At 33.4% G+C, this 21780-nt stretch overlaps 1 protein-coding gene across 1 annotated transcript in view; it reads left to right on the plus strand.

Annotated features, from left to right (window-relative positions):
• Positions 1–21780, plus strand: part of LRRC7 (leucine rich repeat containing 7) — a 378921-nt gene that overhangs the window by 242861 nt on the left and 114280 nt on the right. Inside the window, exon 8 of the mRNA XM_004679111.1 lies at positions 5688–5751. Within this exon, the coding sequence (XP_004679168.1) occupies positions 5688–5751 (64 nt within the window). The remainder of the gene's footprint in view (positions 1–5687; positions 5752–21780) is intronic.

Below are 21780 nucleotides of genomic sequence, written 5' to 3' on the forward strand. Positions count from 1 at the left end.
GAGCAGGGGATGTCTTTCCATTTCATGGTGTCTTCTTGTATTTCTTTTAACAGTGTTTTGTAATTTTCTTTGTAGAGGTCTTTTACCTCCTTTAACAAAGAATTTTTATGTAAAGCATTTGATCATAGAGAGTCTTTCCTGGTGACCTAAAGGGTTAAGTCTCAGTGGGACCACTGCTGTGGCCTGAATTCAACCAGTAGGCCAGGAGCTCAGCCATAAGGTGCAGCAGACCTTTCCTATCTTACTAACTGCTCTCCTTAGCAATATATTTCAGCCACTCTGCCTGTTCTGCTCCCCACTCTGTCTCTGGCGAATTCCTCTCATCCCCTCTACCTTTGGCCTACACCTCAGTTCTTATGTGAATAGATAAATAAATCTTAAAAAAAAATTGTTCATAGAAATTGTATCTACCATCAGACAATAGACTTAATTTTTCCTGGTTTGTAAAAATAATAAGCTTTTGTTTCTTTATAATAAAGTGTGTCATTGAATTTTAAAGAATGTTAAATCCTGGGCTAGCTAGTCATAATTGTCTGTTCTTCAAGGAGTGATTTATTTTTAAAAAACTGTAATACGAAATTCATTAAGGAGAGATTAAGAACAAGGGAAAAACATGATAATGTGATAAAATTGCAGGGTTTAATTATAGAATGCAAATGTACAGCATGCATAGGACATAGATTAAATCAAGTGGAAAGATATTTTCTTTCCCTAAATATCAATTAAAAATAATTCAATTGTCACAACGGAGTTTTCATGGTTTCTGCCACGAACAGTCACTAATTAGAATTTTTGAATATGTTTGAAATACAAGTTAAAAGCTGGAATGCCATCCCAAAACTTTAGTCCTACAACAGTCTACAAACCCATCACTGAACTGAGAATTAATAGGGAAATGCTTTATATGTGACTTCAAAGATAACTGTACATTTAAACAGATAAAAGCCTCTGAGAAAGAGTTATAGAATGCTAATTTTATCAAGGTGACAAAGGCATCAAGACATTGCATTATTCCCCATCATTGCTCCAACTGAAATCATTTTACAGCTTTGCAACTGAATAAGTGTTTCTAAGTAATAGTGTTGTAAGGATGTAATTTTTATAAACACAACTAAATGACAGTATTAATAACAAATGTCCTTGAATTCCAGAAACATGTACCCTAAGAAGTGAGAATTTCAAATAGCATATAAATATAGTCATCTAGTGGCAATTCCCTAATAATAAATATTCTCAGCACTTCATTTAATAATTATATAAGTACGCAATTGAAAATTTAAACATTCTTAAGAGTCAGATTTATATCATCTAGATATGACTGAAATTTATCTAGACTTAAGATTTTAAGGACCAATACAGACTAAGAATTTAGCAACTATGGCTATGACACAAATATGGCATGCTTCTTCTGTAGCATAACTATGCCCATTTATTAGCATAGTGTCTATAGCAACATTTGCACTGCAATGACAGTATTGAGTAATTGTGGCAGAGTTTGTAAGGACCACAGAGGCTGGACATGAACTATAGTGAACTGACATAGACTATAGTGAACTGTAGTGCACATATTTTTCATAAAAACATTCATAGTTAAATGCTGGTCAAGCCAAAGATATCAGACTATGGTTGAATAGTCAATAGTAGACACCAGGTCACCCTGTCTCAGAAAGTCACTAACTTATGTGACCTTGAATATACTACCAGTTTTCTTCTAGTAAGAAATGAACATGTCTCTTTACTGAGATTGCAATGCATAATGCCAAATAATAAATAGCAATATGTTCTGTAAGGGAATATGAGACAGGCCAGGAAACTATGTTCAAAATATTTACAAATTCATGGAGTTTGAAACAAGCATTGGCAATATAGATCAGCACGTCAAGAAGACTAATACAGAGAATCTAATCAAATTTAAATACACATAATGCAATACTTCTTTAATATTCTTAGGCCTATGTTTTCATGGACCATGTCCCTGAATTTTTGCAGTGCGATGGACAAAAATTCCATTTCACCTTCAAAAAGAAGTGTGTTCTAAGCCTAAGAAATGTCCTCTAGAAAAGAAAAAACTTTGATCATGTAAACAGGAAATAGTCTGAATTAGTTTCATCTGTTAGAGATTCACAATGAGCATTTGTATATTTTATCGCAGAAGTCCTACAGTAAGAAACAGACTTACCACTTTTTTAAGCAAGCTTTACCAAAATGTACTGCCACCTGAAATTTTTAAAAATTATACATAGGGGCCCTCTCTGGTGACGCAGCAGGTTGAAGCGCAGCACTAGGAAGCTAAGGCCACTTCAGCACGAATTCAATCCCCAACCCCGTAGGTGATCCACATGGCGCAGCAGACCTCTCTTGGCCTGCCCACTGCTCCCCTCAGCAGTGTACTTTGTCAGTCAGCCTGTTCTGCTCCCCACTCTATCTCTGGTGAATCCTCTCACTACCCCTGCACCTCTGGCCTATGCCACAGTTCTGTATGCAAAAATAAATAAATCTTTAAAAAATAAAAGAAAATTACACAGCATTTTTAAGCCCTTAGAAAAACTTTTTAAAACTCTGTCTTAAACAGTCTAGTTATTTCCAACTCTGGTAGGTTTCCCTAAATATTTTTATAGCTAAATCTCACATTCATGTGTCAGGACTATAAATATGCTTTACCTATAATAACTATTTTATTAATCACGGTAACCCCAGGAGGAAAAGATTTTTGCTACCACTTCATATTAAAGATGAGAAAATTGAAATGCAGCAATGTTCTTTAATTTGTTCAAAATTGGAATCAGGCATTCAGTCCATTTAATTATTGTAAATGTATGCAAGGGTTTGAAAACTTAAATATTTTTATGAGTCAGATTCTCATATCTAGAAAAAAAAAGACTAAAAGTTATCTAAAATGAGGGTTCAAACCCAGGTAGTCTGAACCCAGAGTCTGTGCTTTTAACTGCTCTATGTATGTAACTTTGTTACTGTATTTCAAATGAGAAGTGGAAAATGTCGCTAAACATTTCAGCTAATATTTTTTTTTAAGGTTTATTTATTTGTGCATACAGAACTGGGGTACAGGCCAGAGACTCAGGGGCGGCGAGAGGCTTCACCAGAGACAGAGTGGGGAACAGAACAGGCAGATCCAGGAAGTACACTGCTGAGGGGAGCAGCGGGCGGGTCAGGAGAGGTCTGCCACGCCATGTGGTCACCTCCAGGGCAGCGGGAATCGAACTCATGCGGAAGCGGCTTTAGATTCTCAGTGCTGGGCTTTAACCCGCTGTGCCACCAGGGAGAGCCTCAGCTAATATTTTTAATAACACTTTTAAAACCGATTATGGGACATGTCAGTAAGTCAGCTTAACACGAAGTTCCCAAGCCATCCAGGGACTTGGGAATGTCAGCTTTATCTGACTTTATCATCATGTATATTCCATGATTTTAGTAAGTTAAAGGATGACCATTACAAAATTCACTAAGACTGGCCTATCAGGGTATCTCTTTGGCAACCAGTTAATTAATTGTAGCTGCCTTATAGGCAACTGTTAATTAATTGTAGATGCCTGATAAAAATTGAGCATTTTGTCTTTGTAAATATTCTAGAATTCAGACTTCTCACTACTGAAGAATCATGATTGCATGCATATATGAATGTCTTCATTAAACAAACACTGATTGAGAAGTGATTGATGCTGTGAATAATACTGGCAAATTACCTACTCTCATGAAGCTTCAGTTTGGCCCATGGGGGATAATTTGCAACCAAACAAAAAATATGTTTCTATCTGGCATTAAATATTAATTATTTAATTAAAGAAAATAATACTTAATTAAATATTAAATATTTTCAGTGATATGTGTTCAGAAGAAACGAAATGGTAATAAATATTAAATGAGGACAGGATGGAGACTCTTGAGTAGTTGGAATGAACTATCTGAGGAGGAAATATAACTAACAGTGATGAGGAAAAGAAGTCAGCCAGTAGAATATTGATGAACATTATAAGAAAAAACAGTAATGATAAAAGTAACAATCATAGAAATATTGTGCATTTCTACAATCTTTGCATGTGAAATGTGACCATGGGCTGGTAAACTCTTCAATATAATATACCATTAGAACATACTCCTTCAAATAACTAGCTCAACTTACAAAGGAGCCTCAATAATCAGCAGGAGTTTGTTTCAGACAGATGAAGCTCCAATTGTCAGCATTAGTGATGGAGAATGTAACCCAAACATGACCAAATCTTACTACTCCCTCTCTTGTGGTGATGATTGTTTTCAAGCCTAACCAATTGTAAGAAGAAATTGTACCAGCTGGATTCCCACATGCCATCAGGATGAAGAGATATGTCCCAAACTCTCATGTGCTTACTACAGAGAAGAAGCATCAGTTAAATGAGTAAATTTCTCAAGCAGGTTGGATTCAATTGCATAAATACAGGGCATATGGGAAGCCAATTAGCACAGTAAAGAAGTTGAGATAAGACATAGCATCCTACTAATTAGAGAAAGGCTCTCAACTGGTGGTGATTTCCCCCCACCTCACTGCCACGCTATTTCTGTAGACAATTAATGTGTGAAAAACCTTATGGAGGGTACAACTCATATCACCTTATTAAAAATCACCCTCTATATGAATTCTGCTATTTACCCTATCTAATTATGTTTTCTCTATAATACTTCAAATATCTAAAATATCTCAAATAAGTAAAATATTTACTTATTGTAGTTCTCTTTTCACTAGAAACTTTTGGGAGAAAGTTTTTACCTCTTTTATTCACTGCAGTACCCCATAAACCAAAAGATTGCCTGACAGATAATAATAATTCAAAAACAGTTGCTAAATGAAGGAAAGATACACAGTTTTGCTTTTCTAACTGCCTGACAATATCTGAATTACAATAGGATTTCATTTATTGCTTATAAGAGCTTATAAGGTAATTACTGTATCCATTTAAAGATGAAAGAACTGAAATTCCTAGAATTTGAGTCAATGAAGCCTCCAAGATTTCTGTATACTAAAGACTGAAGATATCCATTCTATCTAGTAGGATAATTTAAAAACTTGAAACTCAGAAAACTCTGACTTTTCCCATGTGTTGTGCTGTACTTGAGAGTGAGTTGAGAAATGCTGATTGTGGAGTGCTTGTAACCTTTGGCGCCAAAGTTTGCTTTAAGTTTTTCAGTTGTTCAGAACTGTGACAGCATTCAAACCAGTATGTTTAGGAGACAATGAGTATCCACAGATCATCTACAACAGAAGTTCATTTAGGGAAGTAGAAAATGACAAGATTGCTGATGAAATTAGGTTTGTATGGTAGGATTTTAAAATGCTTTTTTTAAAAACTGCAGTCATCTATTGGCTCCCAACCTGTGGTTATTCCTAAAACTAATAGGTGTTGGAACCCCACCCTGTACTTCCTACTGGTGTAGATATGTACAGGCTCAATGGATTTTTGTGAAGCAGCCAGCTTTGTATTCTAACCATAGACTAGCATTTGGGAACATGGTAAAAGGTTTTCGGGTGGCAGTTTGCTTTCACTATTCTATTTTTTTCAAGTTTTTTCTTACTGAAAAAAAATTCCATTTTTATGCAGTGCATTTACCCTGTTAGACAAATCTAAAGAGAGAGGTATGGGTTTTTTGGAGTAATATGTCACACACTGCCTCACAATAGTATTTTTCTCCTGTTACAGGTCAATGCACAAACTGGCCCAGCTGGAGAGACTTGACCTAGGCAATAATGAATTCAGTGAGCTGGTAAGCAAATACATTTTCTATGCTTGAAAAATAAACACCAGGAGGTTATTTCTTTGTTATCCTATAGCCCCAGATATTAAATCATCTTGCCCACATTTGCACTTACTAAAAATAAAATCTGGGAATTAAAGTGATTGTTTGACTATCCAATAAGTATAGTAAGAGAGTTGATAATATTCAGATTCACTAAAAAAAAAAATCAAATGGGCAAAAATTGACAGTTTTGAGCATCAACTAAGCAGCAGATACATTTAGTGTTAATGTTTCAGAGGTTTTTCTGATCAGCCTTGTTGCCATGTTAACTTTATGTAAGAGAGCTGGAGGTGGTTATCAGCTTAGAAAGCTTTTATGTGGTTGAACAAGGGTTAAAGCATGAGTTCATTAACTCCAAAGTCCATAGCTTGAAGAGTTTGATTTAGAGGCTGCCTAGTGGCGTAGCATGAGACAAGGACAGGTAATAACCTTCATTTTCAATTGTACTGAAAGAATCTCTCTAGTAAACACAAAACCTCACAGCCTGCAAAATTGGCAGAACTCTGCCTGCTTCTTTCAGGCTCAAATTTTCTATAAAAAAACTTGAAGACCAAAGTCTCTCCAATGAAAATAACAAAGCAAGTATTCATCCTGAATAATTTCAAATTTCAAAAATCCATTCTATCTAAATGTATTTTACCTATTTTTAAGTTGAAATATCAGCTTTTCTCTCCCAGCTACATTGTGAACTATATTGCCTCTGCAAATTACTTAAGCCTTCTAAGCCACATTTTCCATTCCTTTAATAAGGAGATCATTACAGTTCCTCCCTCACAGAAATTGTATGAGAGTTAGATGAGATAATGCAGATACAGAGCCTGGAAAAAAAGTGATCCTGAGTAAATGTCACTGTATACAGGTGATGGAGTTAAATTCATACTACAATTTGAATGTGCAAAAAAAATTAGCTTGCTTTAACTTTGATCATATGCAATCTGGCTCTTTCCCTAGTTTTGATCAGCTGTTTGAATAAAAACTGACTTTTATTCTTCGCTGGTTAAAACAGTAATCTTATTTTAGAAGCTACATAGTCCCTCTAGGTTATGTACATTTCCCTTGCTAAATATTCTCTGGCTCTCATGTGTGCTCTCACTTGCCTTTCTTCTCTCCTTTACATGGAAGTAGGCTTTGTGCAAAGGAGATTGCATGTCTTTCTGACCTGAGTGAAAGGGACTCCCCAGTCTCAGGTTCGTTTACAGAAATGTGCTACCAGCACATGCTAGTCTCTGCAACTGACATTACCTCCTGAGTTAACTCTGCATTTCTGAGGCTGAGGTTTGTGCTGTGGTCTCTGAGAGCACTGGACATCTCATTCTTGCTATTATGTTACCCCTCAACTCTCATTGGTTGCAAATGTATGATTTTCTGTTCCATTTCCCCTCCAGCACTGGATTTGGCAATCTATCTCAGGTTTTAGCTGTTGAACCTCTTTTCATGTGCCTAATGGCAATTTTTTTTAGAAAAATATCTATTCAGGTCGTCTGGCTATATGGATATTTTTTCTTATTGAATTGTCAAAGTTCTTTATTTATATTGAATGATTTTCTGGTAGCTTCTTCCATCTGGTAGTTGTCTTTTCATTTTGTTAATGATTTCATTTGCTGTACAGAATCTTGTTAGTTTATTATACTTCCCGACAGTAAGTTGTTGATAGCCAATAAGGTAAGTGTCTCCATGGAGCACCTGGACATTTATTTTTCATACGAAATTTACAATTAGTTTATTAAATTTCTCAGAAAGAAAAAAGAATTATTGGTATTTTATTAGACATACATTGATTATATAAATACATTTTAATTGGCTTGATATTAGAGAATTGATATTTTGTGTTATAGAGTCTTTCTGTGCAAAATGCAACATATCTCCACTTGTCGTTTTTAAAATCATTCGGTGACATTTATCATGTTCTTCCAGAAGGTTTGAATTATTTTCAGTATATTCATATGTATTTCTTTTCTTGTAAGGAGAAATGTTCCTTTTAAAATTATGTCCTCACACTGTTTTGTTGTAGGCGTACAGTAATACATTTGATTTTTGTGTTTTTTATGTAGTATTAAGCTACCAACTAAACTTACTTAGTAACAAAATTTATCTATAGATTCTTCAGGAATTTCTATATAGCTAAAAAAGTAGTCTGTGACTAGATAAATATGTTTTTGTCATATTCTTGATTTTAAGGAGAATGCTTTAATGTTCTTTGCTATTTGTCTATTAAGAATAACCTTTACTATTAGTTATAGATACTCTTTATGGGATTTAAAATATACCATTCTGTTTCTGTATTACTTGAGAGAACTTATCATGTGGAGAGGCCAAATTCTATAAAATATTTTTACATTTATTGTAAAACATTTATTGAAAAAACATTTTCCTATTAAATCTGTTATTACTGTGAATTTTATGAAGAATGTGTAATATAAAACCATTTTTGTATCTCAGAAGTAGATTCAGCATAAATGATGTGATAGCAATCATAGATTTCTTTATAAACTGTATTTTCAAACTTGCTTTAGATTTTTTTCTAAAAAATCTATGTCTGTGAGTATAATTTGTATATTTATTGTGTATTTATTCATATTTCTATTTTTCATCATTCTTAGAAAATTATTAGCCTTCCTCCTCAAATGTTGCTTTTTATTTATATCTTCTGTCTCTTCTATTGGCCTGTAGAATATTTAAATATTAGTATTCACATGATACTATAAGTGATATTAAATTGCTATTTTAATAATTTTGTAATTATTTCTGAAAAAGTGACTAGATAACGTATGATTTTAACTATGTATGTCATATACTTAAAGAAAATCTTCTGCCTTCTACCTAAAATGACCCATTATTCTTTCTACAGAATTTGAGGCATGGTAGGTGATTATCATAGAAGAGCATTTTCAACTCTTTTATCTGTTTACTGTGTCACTGACAGATATCTCCAAAATACCCACTCAAATTCTGGATTGAAAAAATAAAACATGAATTTAAAAGAATATATAAATTATATGAATGAAATATTTAAAATCAAAACAATTATGTAATAAAAACATGTTTTTTAAACACAGTGCTAAGTTGACTGAATTTAAACATTCAAAATTTCTTGAGAATATGAGTAGCCCTTAACTATATATTTGAAACACTATATATCAAGCTGTCTTCATGAAAGTATTGCATAAATTTATCCATCCATGGGCTGTATTAATTAGAGGATTTATAATCTATAAAATTTCTTATACAAAAGCTTAAAAAATTGCATTCTTAAAATCACCATTTTCTATGCTTAGTAAGGCTACAGAGCACAAGTAAAAATTTCTGATCTTAATATTCAAACTGGCTTTACTTCTACTGATTTCACTTTATTTCACATAGTCAAACAAAAATTTCAAGTACAGGAATAAAGAATGATGACACTGAGCTAGATAACTGAGAAAAAGTGCCATTTTGTAGAATATCTATTTGATCTATACAAAGAATATGAATGTGTTTTCATAGAAATTTGAAAGGGTAGTTATGCTGATGTTTTAACTTGCAATTAAGTATTAATATTTAAATTATTAGAAACAAATTAGACTTATTCTACTAAAACCATAGTAGCCAATGGTTTCACACGTATACCTCTAGTTTGCCAAAGATACTCCTTTTAATTACCTAAAGTGCATGTGTACAACAGACAAGCACTTTATTTTTATATTCAGTAATTTCCTTTATAAGTAATTGTAGTATAGGTTTGCTACAGTTTCTAATCACATTTTACTGATTACTCTTCAACTAAAACTTATTAAAGCGAACAAGTTTATACAATACAGTTGCTTTGATATAAATGGCCACCCCATTTCTAGGGAAAATATTTAAACCATCTTTATTATTAATGCATCCACTTCCTGTATTTGTAAAACTAGATTTGAAGACATAGATTACATCACAGAAATTGCCAGAGGTTATTAATATATTAAAAGATATTTAAAGAATGAAAATGTTTTAATTGTTAGAGTCACATCAGTTACTGTTTCAGTCAAGGGCCGGTCACAGGGTACCAACCATATCAATTATTTACCAGAGAATGTTTAATACAAAGAATGGCTAATAGTGTAATAGGGAATGGAAAGGTTAAAAAGTGACAATGAAGGATCACAGAAATGATAACTCTAGAATGCAGTTATAATATCTCTTTAAGATAGGTGACAAATGGAAGATGGTAGTATTAAGAATTAGCAAAACTTAAAACCAGAACTAGATCCCTAAAGAGGGACTAGCCTCTGGTAAGCTGGTATCCCTGACAGGGATGCAAAGAGCCTGGCTTTAGTTATGGGGAACTACAGTTGCTGAAGTTTAGTGCCACTTCAAATGTTTTCTTGATATGCTAAAATGACTAAGAAGCTCATAGAAGGAGTAATAAGTCCCTTCTTATTTCCTTCACCTCCAGTCTTTCCCCTGTGCACCCAGTTGTCAAAGTCTGATATAATGCCACCTGTCAAAAAAGAAATGTTATTAACCCCAGAATTACAAAGTAGACTATAGAAAGATGGACTGGCAGCTTAGAAGCAATCGCTTAAAACCAGTAAATTAGTACTGTGTCCTGGAAATTGTAGATAAAGCAAATTTTTTGGTGATTCAATTTGGCATTATTTTCTCCAGAAAGTTTTCCTTGTGCCTAGGGGTAAACCTGTGTGCTCCCACCGACACTGATGAGTGTTTTTGAGTGAATGAATAAATGAATCATCTGTAACTAAAAGTGAAAAGATTGGTTAACTCTCATCATCATAATCATGGCTATAAATAAATTAGAATTTTAAATTCAAACTAAACAATAACAGAGCAGGAAATACTTTAACTTCTCTGCAAACCTGTCATTTTATAATTAACTATTCTTGGAGTCAATTTTAATACACTTTGAGAATTCTAAATGAGTTCATCCATGAAACTTTATAACATTGACAACTGTAACCAATAAATAAGTAAAACAGTATTTCACTATCTCTGGAATGTGAAATAAATCCTTGCTGAATCATTTGATATAAATGTATTTTCTAACTGAAAGTAACTATGGAGATGTTTGTCCTTAAGAGGATCAAATTGGGTCTCCATTTTTATAAATGCAACATGTGTTGACCTAGAGATTTAATAAGCAACTCCCAGTGTCATATATACAAATAAAGGAACTCAATTTCATGTTTTCAAACTTCCCCTTCCCTAACAATAAAATAAGTAATCTGTTCCTCTGTTTTCAAAGCAAGTTTTCCCCTCATTCTAATTTCTCATTACTGGGGAAGTTATGATAGAAAGTATGAATGAAATTAGTCCATTTGCCTTTTCACAATGATTTTTCTAAGAAAGACATATATCTCAATGTCGTTTAGTGCACTAGTGATTGTATCAACAATTTCCACCCAAGAAATTAAAGCAAAAAGAAATGGTTCCTGATTGAACCAGGGTGAATTACATTAAGTAGGAATACAAATGTATAATCAAGACATTACATTGAAAATAATAGTGTCTGCAATCATGGAGTAAACCTAAGAAAATATTCTTGAATTGTGAATAGGGATTATGAACACACACACAAAAAAACTAACAACTTTATTCATCATAATCAAATTCAGATTTAAATTGTCCTCATTAATATACTGAATGTCTGGATGCATTATCTGATTGAATTAATAGAAAAAAATAACTTCAGATTTCACAGCAAACCAAAGCTAAAAGATAATGAAGACACTAAGGATAAATATAAATAAAGAGGGATGGGGTGAAAAGAGAGCTACAGGGGGTGGGGAAGAGGATGTGTGGAAGATGTAATAAAAGAGAAGTAGTCAGGGAAGTTCCTTTTAGAAGGTCACATTTCAGTAAAAACCTAAACAAGGTGAGGGGATGAGCCATACAGATATCTAAGTGGAAGATTCTTCTAGACAGAGGAAACAAAGTATAAACACAGGATATGGGAGCCAACCTAAGGTGTGGACAGCAAGAATAGAATGACTGGAATTGAATTAGTGAGAAGTATGATATATTGTAGAATGCTACATAGGAATAGGTAAAATCTTGTAAGATGTTTTAAAAATTTTAGCTTTTATTTTGAGTAAAATGGAAGGCTTTCGAAGATTTGAGCAAGTAGAACCATGGTTTAACTTATATTAAATTTGCATATTGTTAAGCTGGAATATGTTACTTTCATCAATTACATTGTATTAACATAATCTCTTTGACAAGAATATATCAAGAATCTATTTCAAGAATAAATGGAAAGAGAAGTAAGGTAGAGTCAAAGAGATCAGTTAGGAAGTTATTGCAATAATATGGAAGGAAATGGTAGCATTCTGGATTTGGGTAGTAGCTATAGAGAAGGCAAGTAATAGTTGGTTTCTGGATATACTTTAAAGATATAACTGGAAGTGAGGCATGAACATTAGGGACATCCTTGTTTAAGAAATAATACAAAAGTTAGCGATGCATAACTAAGTACAAAAGTGAATATTTAGGATGAACAAAGAAACTATGAATTTTAAATCACAAATTAAAATACAATTTTGAAAAACTGACAAATGGCATGCACATAATAAAATCTAGGAAAATAAAATAATTATATAATTCTATTATACTCTTCTACCCCCTCTGTTTTTGACTTCATGTTCTTTGACAGTCTTTTTACATGACCAGTATTTTATAATATCATTTGCTATGGTGGTACTAGAAAAATAACTCAGTCTTTTTCTACCATGTTCTTTATTAGTGATAATTTTGAAATACTCAGTTTTATATTTTCTTTGATATGCCATGGAAATTTTTAGAATTGTCATTATCAGAGCACAGGTGAAAGTTCCCACAATCCATCTAGATCCTTTTAAGCCTAGAAGGGTGAAAAAAATTAATATCAGTTAATAGGAGAAAAGGCCAAAATTTAATAACATGTCTGGAGAATTTACATGATTTTAAATTCTAAAGTATTAATAGATGAATAACAGACCAGAGTTATTTATTCTGTGTTTAGGAAACTGAGGTGTCTAGGAGAGAGGGATGGTCTTCATATGACAGTCAAAAGGGTGTGACCTCATTTTCACTCTCTGAAAAAAGATCAGATTCTTACATCAAGAGAACTTGTTCAGTGATAAACCTACACTGTATGATTCCCCCACCCAAGCAATATTCCTTTTGGTCATAAAGGGATGAGTAATGATTGTTTCTTTGATTAGGAAAAAGGGAAAGCTTAAGGAGTGCCGATCTCTTCTTTGATTAGGGAAGGACAAAGGGCTCAGAGATAAAGCTTTTCCTCCACCTCCAGTGCCCTCCCTGCTCTCAACTCAAAACAAATAAATAAAATAAACTTCCCTAGGAGATCCACATGGTCTTGCAGTGACCTTTAGTCCTCTTACCAAGGTGACATTTAGTGGAAGAGACCTACTCTCCACATATTGAACAGCCTACGATACTCGTAGGGAGACTGATCTGACATTACCAAATTTGGAGATGGCTTTTACTCCATACATATCAAACCTTGTTTCCCTCTGCAGTTTCAGGATATCCTGTAAATCACAAGTCTTTCTATCTCCAGATCTTAAATTAATCATATCTGCAATTTCTCTTTTACCATGTAAGGTAACACTTAAAGAGTTCCAACATGGACATTGTTGGAAGTCCATAATTCAACCAACCACAGCCTACCTTTGCCCTCAAAGATTCAGGTATGACACATATGAAAAATGCACTCATCTAACCCAAGTAGCCAAAAGTCTCACCCATTCTATTAACTCAATTATTCAATCTCATCTAAAACTCAGTAGCTTTAAAGCCCAAATGTCATCAAGTAAAGAGTCTAAATTAGGTATAGCTAAGATTCTAACTCTACTCCATCCCAAGATAAAAATTCCTCTTTATCTGTAGATCTGTGAAACTAGAAAACAGGCAATCTGCTTCTATGACTGTGGAATAGGCATACAATAACAGTTATAGACACCCCCATACAAAAAGGAGGGTAGTATTAAAGGACAAAAAGAATCTCTACTCAGAACTAATTTCTAAATCCAACCAGACAAACTACATTAGATTTCAAGGCCTGAGAATAACCTTTGAAGCTCAGAACTATTACTCTATGTCTGTGAGTCCACCATCTATCTGAGTCATCCTTTTTTCAAAAGAAAATCAAGTTTTTTGCATCCAAGTAGATATATCAATCTGTTTCATACTTATAGAATTTTAGGAGTCTGGCACTCTTTCATTTGTTCTATGTTGGTCTCCTTCAGTCCATACTGAGAGCATTTCTCTTGGTATAAAATTCTTAATTAACTGTGGATCTCCCATGTATATCTTGAGGATTTCCTGTTACACAAGAGGTTGGTTCCTCCAGATATCTTTCCTGGGTAATCTCATTTTCATTCCTGGCTTCTTAGACAGTGCATCTTAGACACCATCTCTATACTGTGACCTCTCATGAATGAATGAGTTCTATGACCTTTCTGTCCTTACAAGGCATTAGAAAAAGGTTGTTCAGAAACACACCTAATTTTATTTTTTAAGTTCATCTTCCTTGCAATATGTGCCCTGGTTTTAGAATCTTTTGCAATTTGGACAGCTGAAAATGTCCCAACTCAAGTACTGGTTTCTTTCTACTTAACAGTTCTCTGAATTTATTCCTTTTTCTTGCCTTTTGCAATAATCAGAAAGTCATAACCAGGCCAGCACCTTGAAATTTTGTTTAGTAATCTCTTCCATTAAATCTAAATTTACCTTTTATAAATTCTGCTTTTCACATAATTATTGATAAACTATAACATCTCTGTAGCAAGATCCATTTTCCATGTTTTTATTTTTCTTTATTTCTTTATTTCCATGTTTTTTATTTTTCTTTATTTCTTTATTTCCATGTTTTTTATTTTTCTTTATTTCTGCATATCCTTTCATTACCATATTTTTTCACTTCCTTCTGTGTCTACCTTAGCAGTCACTACCATTCATATTTCTGCTATTTTCAAGACAATATAGGGTTTTCATGCCCCTCAGATCTTCCTAGCTTCTATTTATTTAATAAACCCAAAGTTCTTTGTACATGATTTGATATTTATTACATCAACAATCCACTTCCAAGTGTCAAAGTATATTTCCTATTGATAAACTATGAAAAAATTAACAGACGCTACTTTTTTTGAGTTTCATCAAGTCATGCACCTTATAGATGCTCTATAGCACAATCTATTTTCCTTCATTTTCCATCTTCTAGAAGTCACCTGCAATCCTTAGTTCATAGCCCTTATTTGTTTCACTTCACCCCTTGCTTCACTCATCACATTCCCTTCACTACCTTCTCTTATTTTCTTGAGTTCATCTTATAGAAAATCTTGTTGTTACTATTATTGGTAACCTTGGTTACTATAGAGTTTTGTTTGTGGATGTGATATTCAGATAATCCAAGATAATCTCTATCTCAAGCTCCTTAAATTAATCCCACCTATAAGTTTTATTTTCTGTATAAGGTAGCACTTAACAGTTCTGGGGGTGAGGAATGGCACATGTGGGAGATATTACTCACATAATCACAATAAACAAGAGAATTCAAAACATGCAACTGCACAAAAAATTGTATGTGAATATTCATTGCTACATTATTCATAACTACCCAAAAGTAAAAACAACCCAAATTTCCATTAGCTGATAAATGGGTAAAAGATAGTATAGTATAACCATAAAATGGAAGCGAATTTGACAGTAACAAAGAATGAAGGATAAGGGCTGGTAATAGATGAATCTTGTAACAATATGTTAAATGAGAGAAATAAGAAACAAAGCGGCCATCTACTTTATGATTCCATTACTATGAAATGGCAAAATAGACAAATCAACAGTAATAAAGTGTAGGTTTGTAGTTTCAGGGTTCAATAGGAAGGAGAAAATAGTGAGACTGAGTGTGGACATCATAGGTGATACAGTAAAATGACCTAGAATTCGTTGGTTATGATAGTTATATAACTTTGTAAGTGTGCTGAAAGCCACCTAGTTTTATATTCTAAAAGAGTGAAGTTACTTGTGTATGTGACTATATTTCAATTTTTTTTTAATCTCAAAAAACTCTTACTTTTGCAAATTGTACGAAAACATATGGCTTTGTCAACACTGCCAGGTTGCCTCTCAGGATGTGGAAAGGGTTTCATGAAAGTAAAGGGCCTGAAAGTTTGAACTTCGTTAACTTTAAAGCAAATCTGCATCTAGGTAGAAGATTGGATATCAGAGATGAGAGGGAGAGTAGTTACAAATACTATCAAAATTTGAGATCTAAACAACTGAATGATTAAATTTCTACTTCTAAACAAAATGCTATGCAAGGTGTAGGAATATTTTTTCAGTTTGTTTTATAACATATCTATCCTCTTAATTTTTCCACTTACAGCACACTTGTTAATTATAAACAATGCTATATACAGCAATATCTCTTGAGTTTTTCACCTTTCATAATTGAAACTCTAAAGTCATTAAGTCAGTGGAATGTCCAGTGGAATATAATAGGTACCCCTAAAACCTGAGAGAGGTACAAACAAGACGCTGACAATCACCATTCTATTTTCTGTGTCTACAGGTTCAGATACATTAGATACCTCATATAGTTGCAATCATGTACTATCTGACCTCCTATAACTGACTTATTTCACTTAGAATGTTGTTAAGATTCATCCATGTTATGGTACATTGCAAGATTGCCTTCTTTTTTTTTTTAAGCTATATATATATATAGAGAGAGAGAGAGATGTATATATAAAATATATGATATATAGAGATGTGTATATATAGCTTCCTTATATATCAACAAAAAGAAAGCAAATCACCCAATCAAAAATGGGAAGAAGTGCTAAATAGACATTTCTTCAAAAAAGACATACAGATGGCCATCAGGCACATAAAAAAATGTTCATCATTACTTATCATCAAGGAAGTGCAAATCAAAACTACAATGAGATGCCATCTCCCACTTGTAAGAATGGCCCATAAAAAAGACCAGGAACAAATATTTTGTGAAAGATGTGGAGGGAAGGAAACACAATTAATGGAAATGCCTACTTGTCTAGTGCCTATGATAAACAGCATCAAGTTTTCTCAATATATTAAAAATAGGCCTATTAAAAATAGATCATCCAGGCCCTCCCTGGTGGCGCAGTGGGTTAAAGCACTGCACTGAGAAGCTAAAGCCACTTCCGCATGAATTTGATTCCCGCCTGCCCAGAGGTGACCACATGGCGTGGCAGACCTCTCCTGACCTGCCCGCTGCTCCCCTCAGCAGTGTACTTTGTCAATCTGCCTGTTCTGCTCCCCACTCTGTCTCTGGTGAAGCCTCTCACCACCCCTGAGCCTCTGGCCTGTACCCCATTTCTGTATGTACAAATAAATAAAATCTTAAAAAAAAAAAAAATAGATCATCCAGTAGTTCCACTTCTAAGTATCTACTGAAGAATAAAAAAACACTAATTCAAAGGGATATAGGCACTTCTCTGTTCTTTGCAGCATTATTTACACTAGCCATGTTATAAAAACAACCTAAGTGTTCAATGACAGATGAGTGGGATTGGTAAAATGTGGAATATTATATAGCTGTTAAAAAATAAACTCTGGAAAGGATAATGCTAAATAAAATTAAGTCAGAAGAAAGATAAATACCAATAGATTCTTTTATATGTAGACTACAAGGATGCAAAAGAAAGAGTCAGACAAAAATCAAACCAAAACAAACCCTAAATATTTGACTGTGTAATTGAGGATCTCAGATGAGGAAGGGTAGGAGAAAATTGTAAAGGAGAATGTAGGAGAGGTGGAATGGAAAAAAGAGAAAATTAAGTGTAAATGTAATCTGAATAATATAGTCAGCAGTGTTACTGGTTGAAATAAGTAAAACATTAGGGTAAGAACTTGATTTGGGGAAGTTGAGACAGTTCTAAACACGTTGAGTTTGGATTATTTTTTATACAGAATGGTGGGAAAGTCTAATAGATGGTTAGAATTATAGATCAAAGAATTAATAAATGTGTCTGGTGATAGAGATTGGAGAATCACTGCACAGTGAATTATTGCTTTGCTACTGTTGTTATTATCAGAACAGTTGAAACAGATTAACAGATCTTTTTAGAATTTAAGTTTCACAAAGTCAAGAAATTTGTCTCCTTTTTTTAAACAACATATCCCAGGACTTAAAACATTTTGAGACAGGTAGTAGACTTTCTATAAATTTTACTCCTAATCTAAATGTACTTATTGACTATTAGCCATAAGCATTTGTTGTAGAGTTGGGCTAGAAATCATGATTTTTCCTGATGAAACCTCTCACAATCCTCTTCCCTAAACTTTCAATTCATATAGAACTTGACAGCCAGTTCTTTATTTCTAAAATACAAAAATGAAATTACTTTCCTAAATTTATAAAATTACAACATCAGTCATTACATTTTATATACACAAATGGTTGATTTTTCAGGGTACTCAATTTTTTTCTAATCCAGGTACTTTTATATTGTGTGAATAATGCCAAAATATAAATTTAAGAATATATTTGTAGTTGATGTAAAGAAAGTAAGAAAGAATTATGCATCTGTAGTGAAGTTTCCAATGGGCTATAATTGCATTGTTGATATTTGAAACATGCAGAGTGACTTCAGTGACTATCAATAGTGACAATCCTCTCATAGGTTTAATGTGATGCCAACATGGAAATCTGCCTTTTTGGAACAAAAAATAATCTCTCTTCATCAGTTAATATTTTTTTTTCTAAACTAAAGCTGTGTACTAGGCACTGCACTACATTTAGGGGCTATAAGGAAGGTCCCTGACTTTAAGAAAAGTGTAAGCTTATTGGGAGACAAGAGATAAATATATATATATATAGTACATTTTAAGTATCAAATAATTCTTTTCAATGAATAAATGCTACTCTGAGCTTTGGTACTTAAGGTCTCCATTTTCTTGTCCAGTTTATCTTTCTGAAGTGTTCCCCTACTATAAGAAAAAGAAATAAATGCTTTTCACACTCTTTTCTTTAAGCCAAATTGAATTGCTTGCTGTTCTCTCTGCATGCAGTTTGCTTTCCTTCGTGTCCTTGCTTGTACTCATTCTTCTTTTTAGAATATCCTTGCTCTCCCTCATCCTCATCTCTACATAATAATTTGTAGATCTTACCCTTCCTCAAGACCCAATTCGAATGCAGCACTCCTCAAACTTTCTCAGCTGCTACTAGTTAGAAGTAGCCTTCCATTGCTATAAATCTCTTTATAAAGATATTGCTATTATACCTATTACATTCTTTCTTATCTCACAATAATTTCTATAGATCTGAATCATAATATAAAAATGTCACTATACCTACCCCTACTGTTTGATGAGTATTGTCCATAAAGAAATTTTAATATCTTGGAAGTCAATGAAGCTAAATTATAGTTTCAGTGTATCCATTAAAATAGTCTATTTCATCCCTGATGGACCCTGAAACCAACTCACAAATCTGTTCTATTTTCAAAGCATAATAATTACATAATCTTTTATTTGTATTGTGATTAAATACTGTCCCAACTAGAATGTGAGCATTTTGTGAGAGAGAATCTATGCATTCATTTAGTAACTCCTACATCCAACCAGTGTATATTGAAGAAATATCCTCAAAGTGCCATCAACACTTGTTAAAAAAATTTAGATTTCTGGGCCACAGTCTCAGAAATGTTGATTCAGAAAGTTTTACCAAAGCAAGTCTGGAAATCTACTTTTTTATCAAGGTCCGCAGATGATTCTTATCGGTAGTAAATTTGAAAATGGTCACCTGTTAAATTGTATTTCTGGAATAAATGCTAACATTTTTCTCTGTTAAGCTATAAGCTTAATAAAAGAAGCACACCTGATCACTTACTCTTTGTTTCCCGCAAGTATGTGGCCTAGCCATTTGAACTTAGTTGATTCGCAAACACTATGAAAATGATATATGTAAATGAGATGACTGCTGACTGGTGTAATTAAGAAAAACCTTCCCTAAGGCACAGGTTTCTCTGGACCTTGAGGAATGAGTTAGCTTTGATGGCTGGGGAGGAGAGATGGCATCCTTGCCAGGATATTGACATGATCACAAGAATAAATGAAGATGAGGAAGCATGAGCATACTGAGGGGTATGATTAAATTAGTTTAACAAGAGCAAAGGTTCTTGTGGCAGAGGAATGAGGGATGAATCTGCCTCCCCACTGTATAAAATAAACCTTTGTTAGCAAAACTTTCATTTTCATAATTTAATAAAATCAAAAATAAGTGTTTTTGATGTGATTAATGACCAACAAGGGAGCCACTGCACTGACTTGGCAAGCATCCACCTCCACGGCACGTGTAGAAATACAAGATTTAGCACGAAATTAACCTGCCCAAGCATCTGTTCACAGCTCCATTTGAAAAGAAAAAAATAGACCAAAGCATATGTTATAAGTTGAAGTCTGAGCAACTTTTTTTTTCATAGCAAGTTGGTAGGAATTCACATTTTTAGTAGAATTCCTATTGACTTGCTAATGTGAATTTGAATATTACATATCCATAATAATGAGAAAGCAGAATTCTTTAAAAAAAAAAACATTCTAGAATGTAAAATCACTAATTTGAAGGGATATATGCCCTCATATTCATGGAATCAATATTTACAATAGCCAAGTTGTGGCTACAACCTAAGTGTCAAATAGATGAGTGATAAAGAAGGATATATATATTTCATTGAGAGAGAGAGAGAGTGTGTGTGTGTGTGTGTGTGTGTATACTCAACTATACAAAAATCTCTCCATTTGCAATTACAATAATGGAAGTGGAGAGGATTATACTAAGCAAAATTGTATTTTCATCCAGGTGCAACTACTGAATGATTTCACTCACTCATGGTGAATATAAAGGAAAAAAAAAAAAAACAAAGAAATTGATAAAAGTAAACAAACCTTAGAAATCTGACTGCAGAATTGAAGCTATGGAAGAGGAATGTGAGTGTGGAGGGCAGTGAGGACCCACAGTCTATGGTAGAGGATTATTGGTGTTTTCGTGGTACTATGATGTGGGTTTGAATCTTGATTTGGTTGGTGATAAAACTGAGTATCTTTATTTTATGAAAACTCATTTATCTATTTTTCTGTATGTTTATTTCTATAAAATTGACAAAAATTTCAGAAATGAAAGCATTCTGTTCACATGTGAAGATTAGCTTATTACAAGTATAAAACATTAGAAGTTAAAATAATTTGGGAGGGTTATAACTTAGCCAGCATCAACCTATGTATTGTAATTAATCATTTTGAGCTTTTTTTCATTCACTCATCTGGCAAATAGTAGTGATCCACTTCTTGCAAAGCACAATACACAAAGTGTTAATAATAAAACACCATGTATATTATATGAATTAAAAGTTTTATTCTTACATGGAAAAGCAATGGGTAGGGAACAAGCTGTTATTCACTATTTATACAGCACTCTTGGATGAATGACTGTAGTTCCTGACTTTTTTTTAATTCTCCATAATAAGCAGTGCTTGGTAGATATTAAGTGGTTGATAAATATGTGTTGAATGAAAGCATTTATTGATCACTCTGAAAGGCTCTCAGGATACAAAAGTGAAATATGATAATCCCTAACCTCATGAGATTATAATCTAACCAGGGAAGCATGTCAATCAAGGATACTCTAACATGAAAAATTTTAGTCATGACAAATGTGAAGTCTAATGGAATTTGGCCACACAAAACCTCTCCTTGAAGAAAATGTCTGGAATTGAATTCTAAAAGATGAGTGGAAATCAGTAAGAAAAGAGAAGGAAGAACATCTCAGCCAGAAGAGGTTGCAGGAAGGAATGTGATGTGAACAGTGACTGCAATAAAAACTATAAGAGTTCTAAGTGGAAAGAAAGGTAGGTAGGTAAGGTGAAAGTATCACAGACAACTCTTCAGGGTTCCAGAATTATAAATACTCAGCAAGATTACATACATAAAGAAATATTTCATTGAAAGGTGAGTCACTACAAATCAGCTTGAGTTATA

The sequence above is a fragment of the Condylura cristata genome, unplaced genomic scaffold, assembly GCF_000260355.1.
Source record: "Condylura cristata isolate star-nosed mole 26May11 unplaced genomic scaffold, ConCri1.0 scaffold00008, whole genome shotgun sequence".
In the NCBI taxonomy this organism is placed as follows: domain Eukaryota; kingdom Metazoa; phylum Chordata; class Mammalia; order Eulipotyphla; family Talpidae; genus Condylura; species Condylura cristata.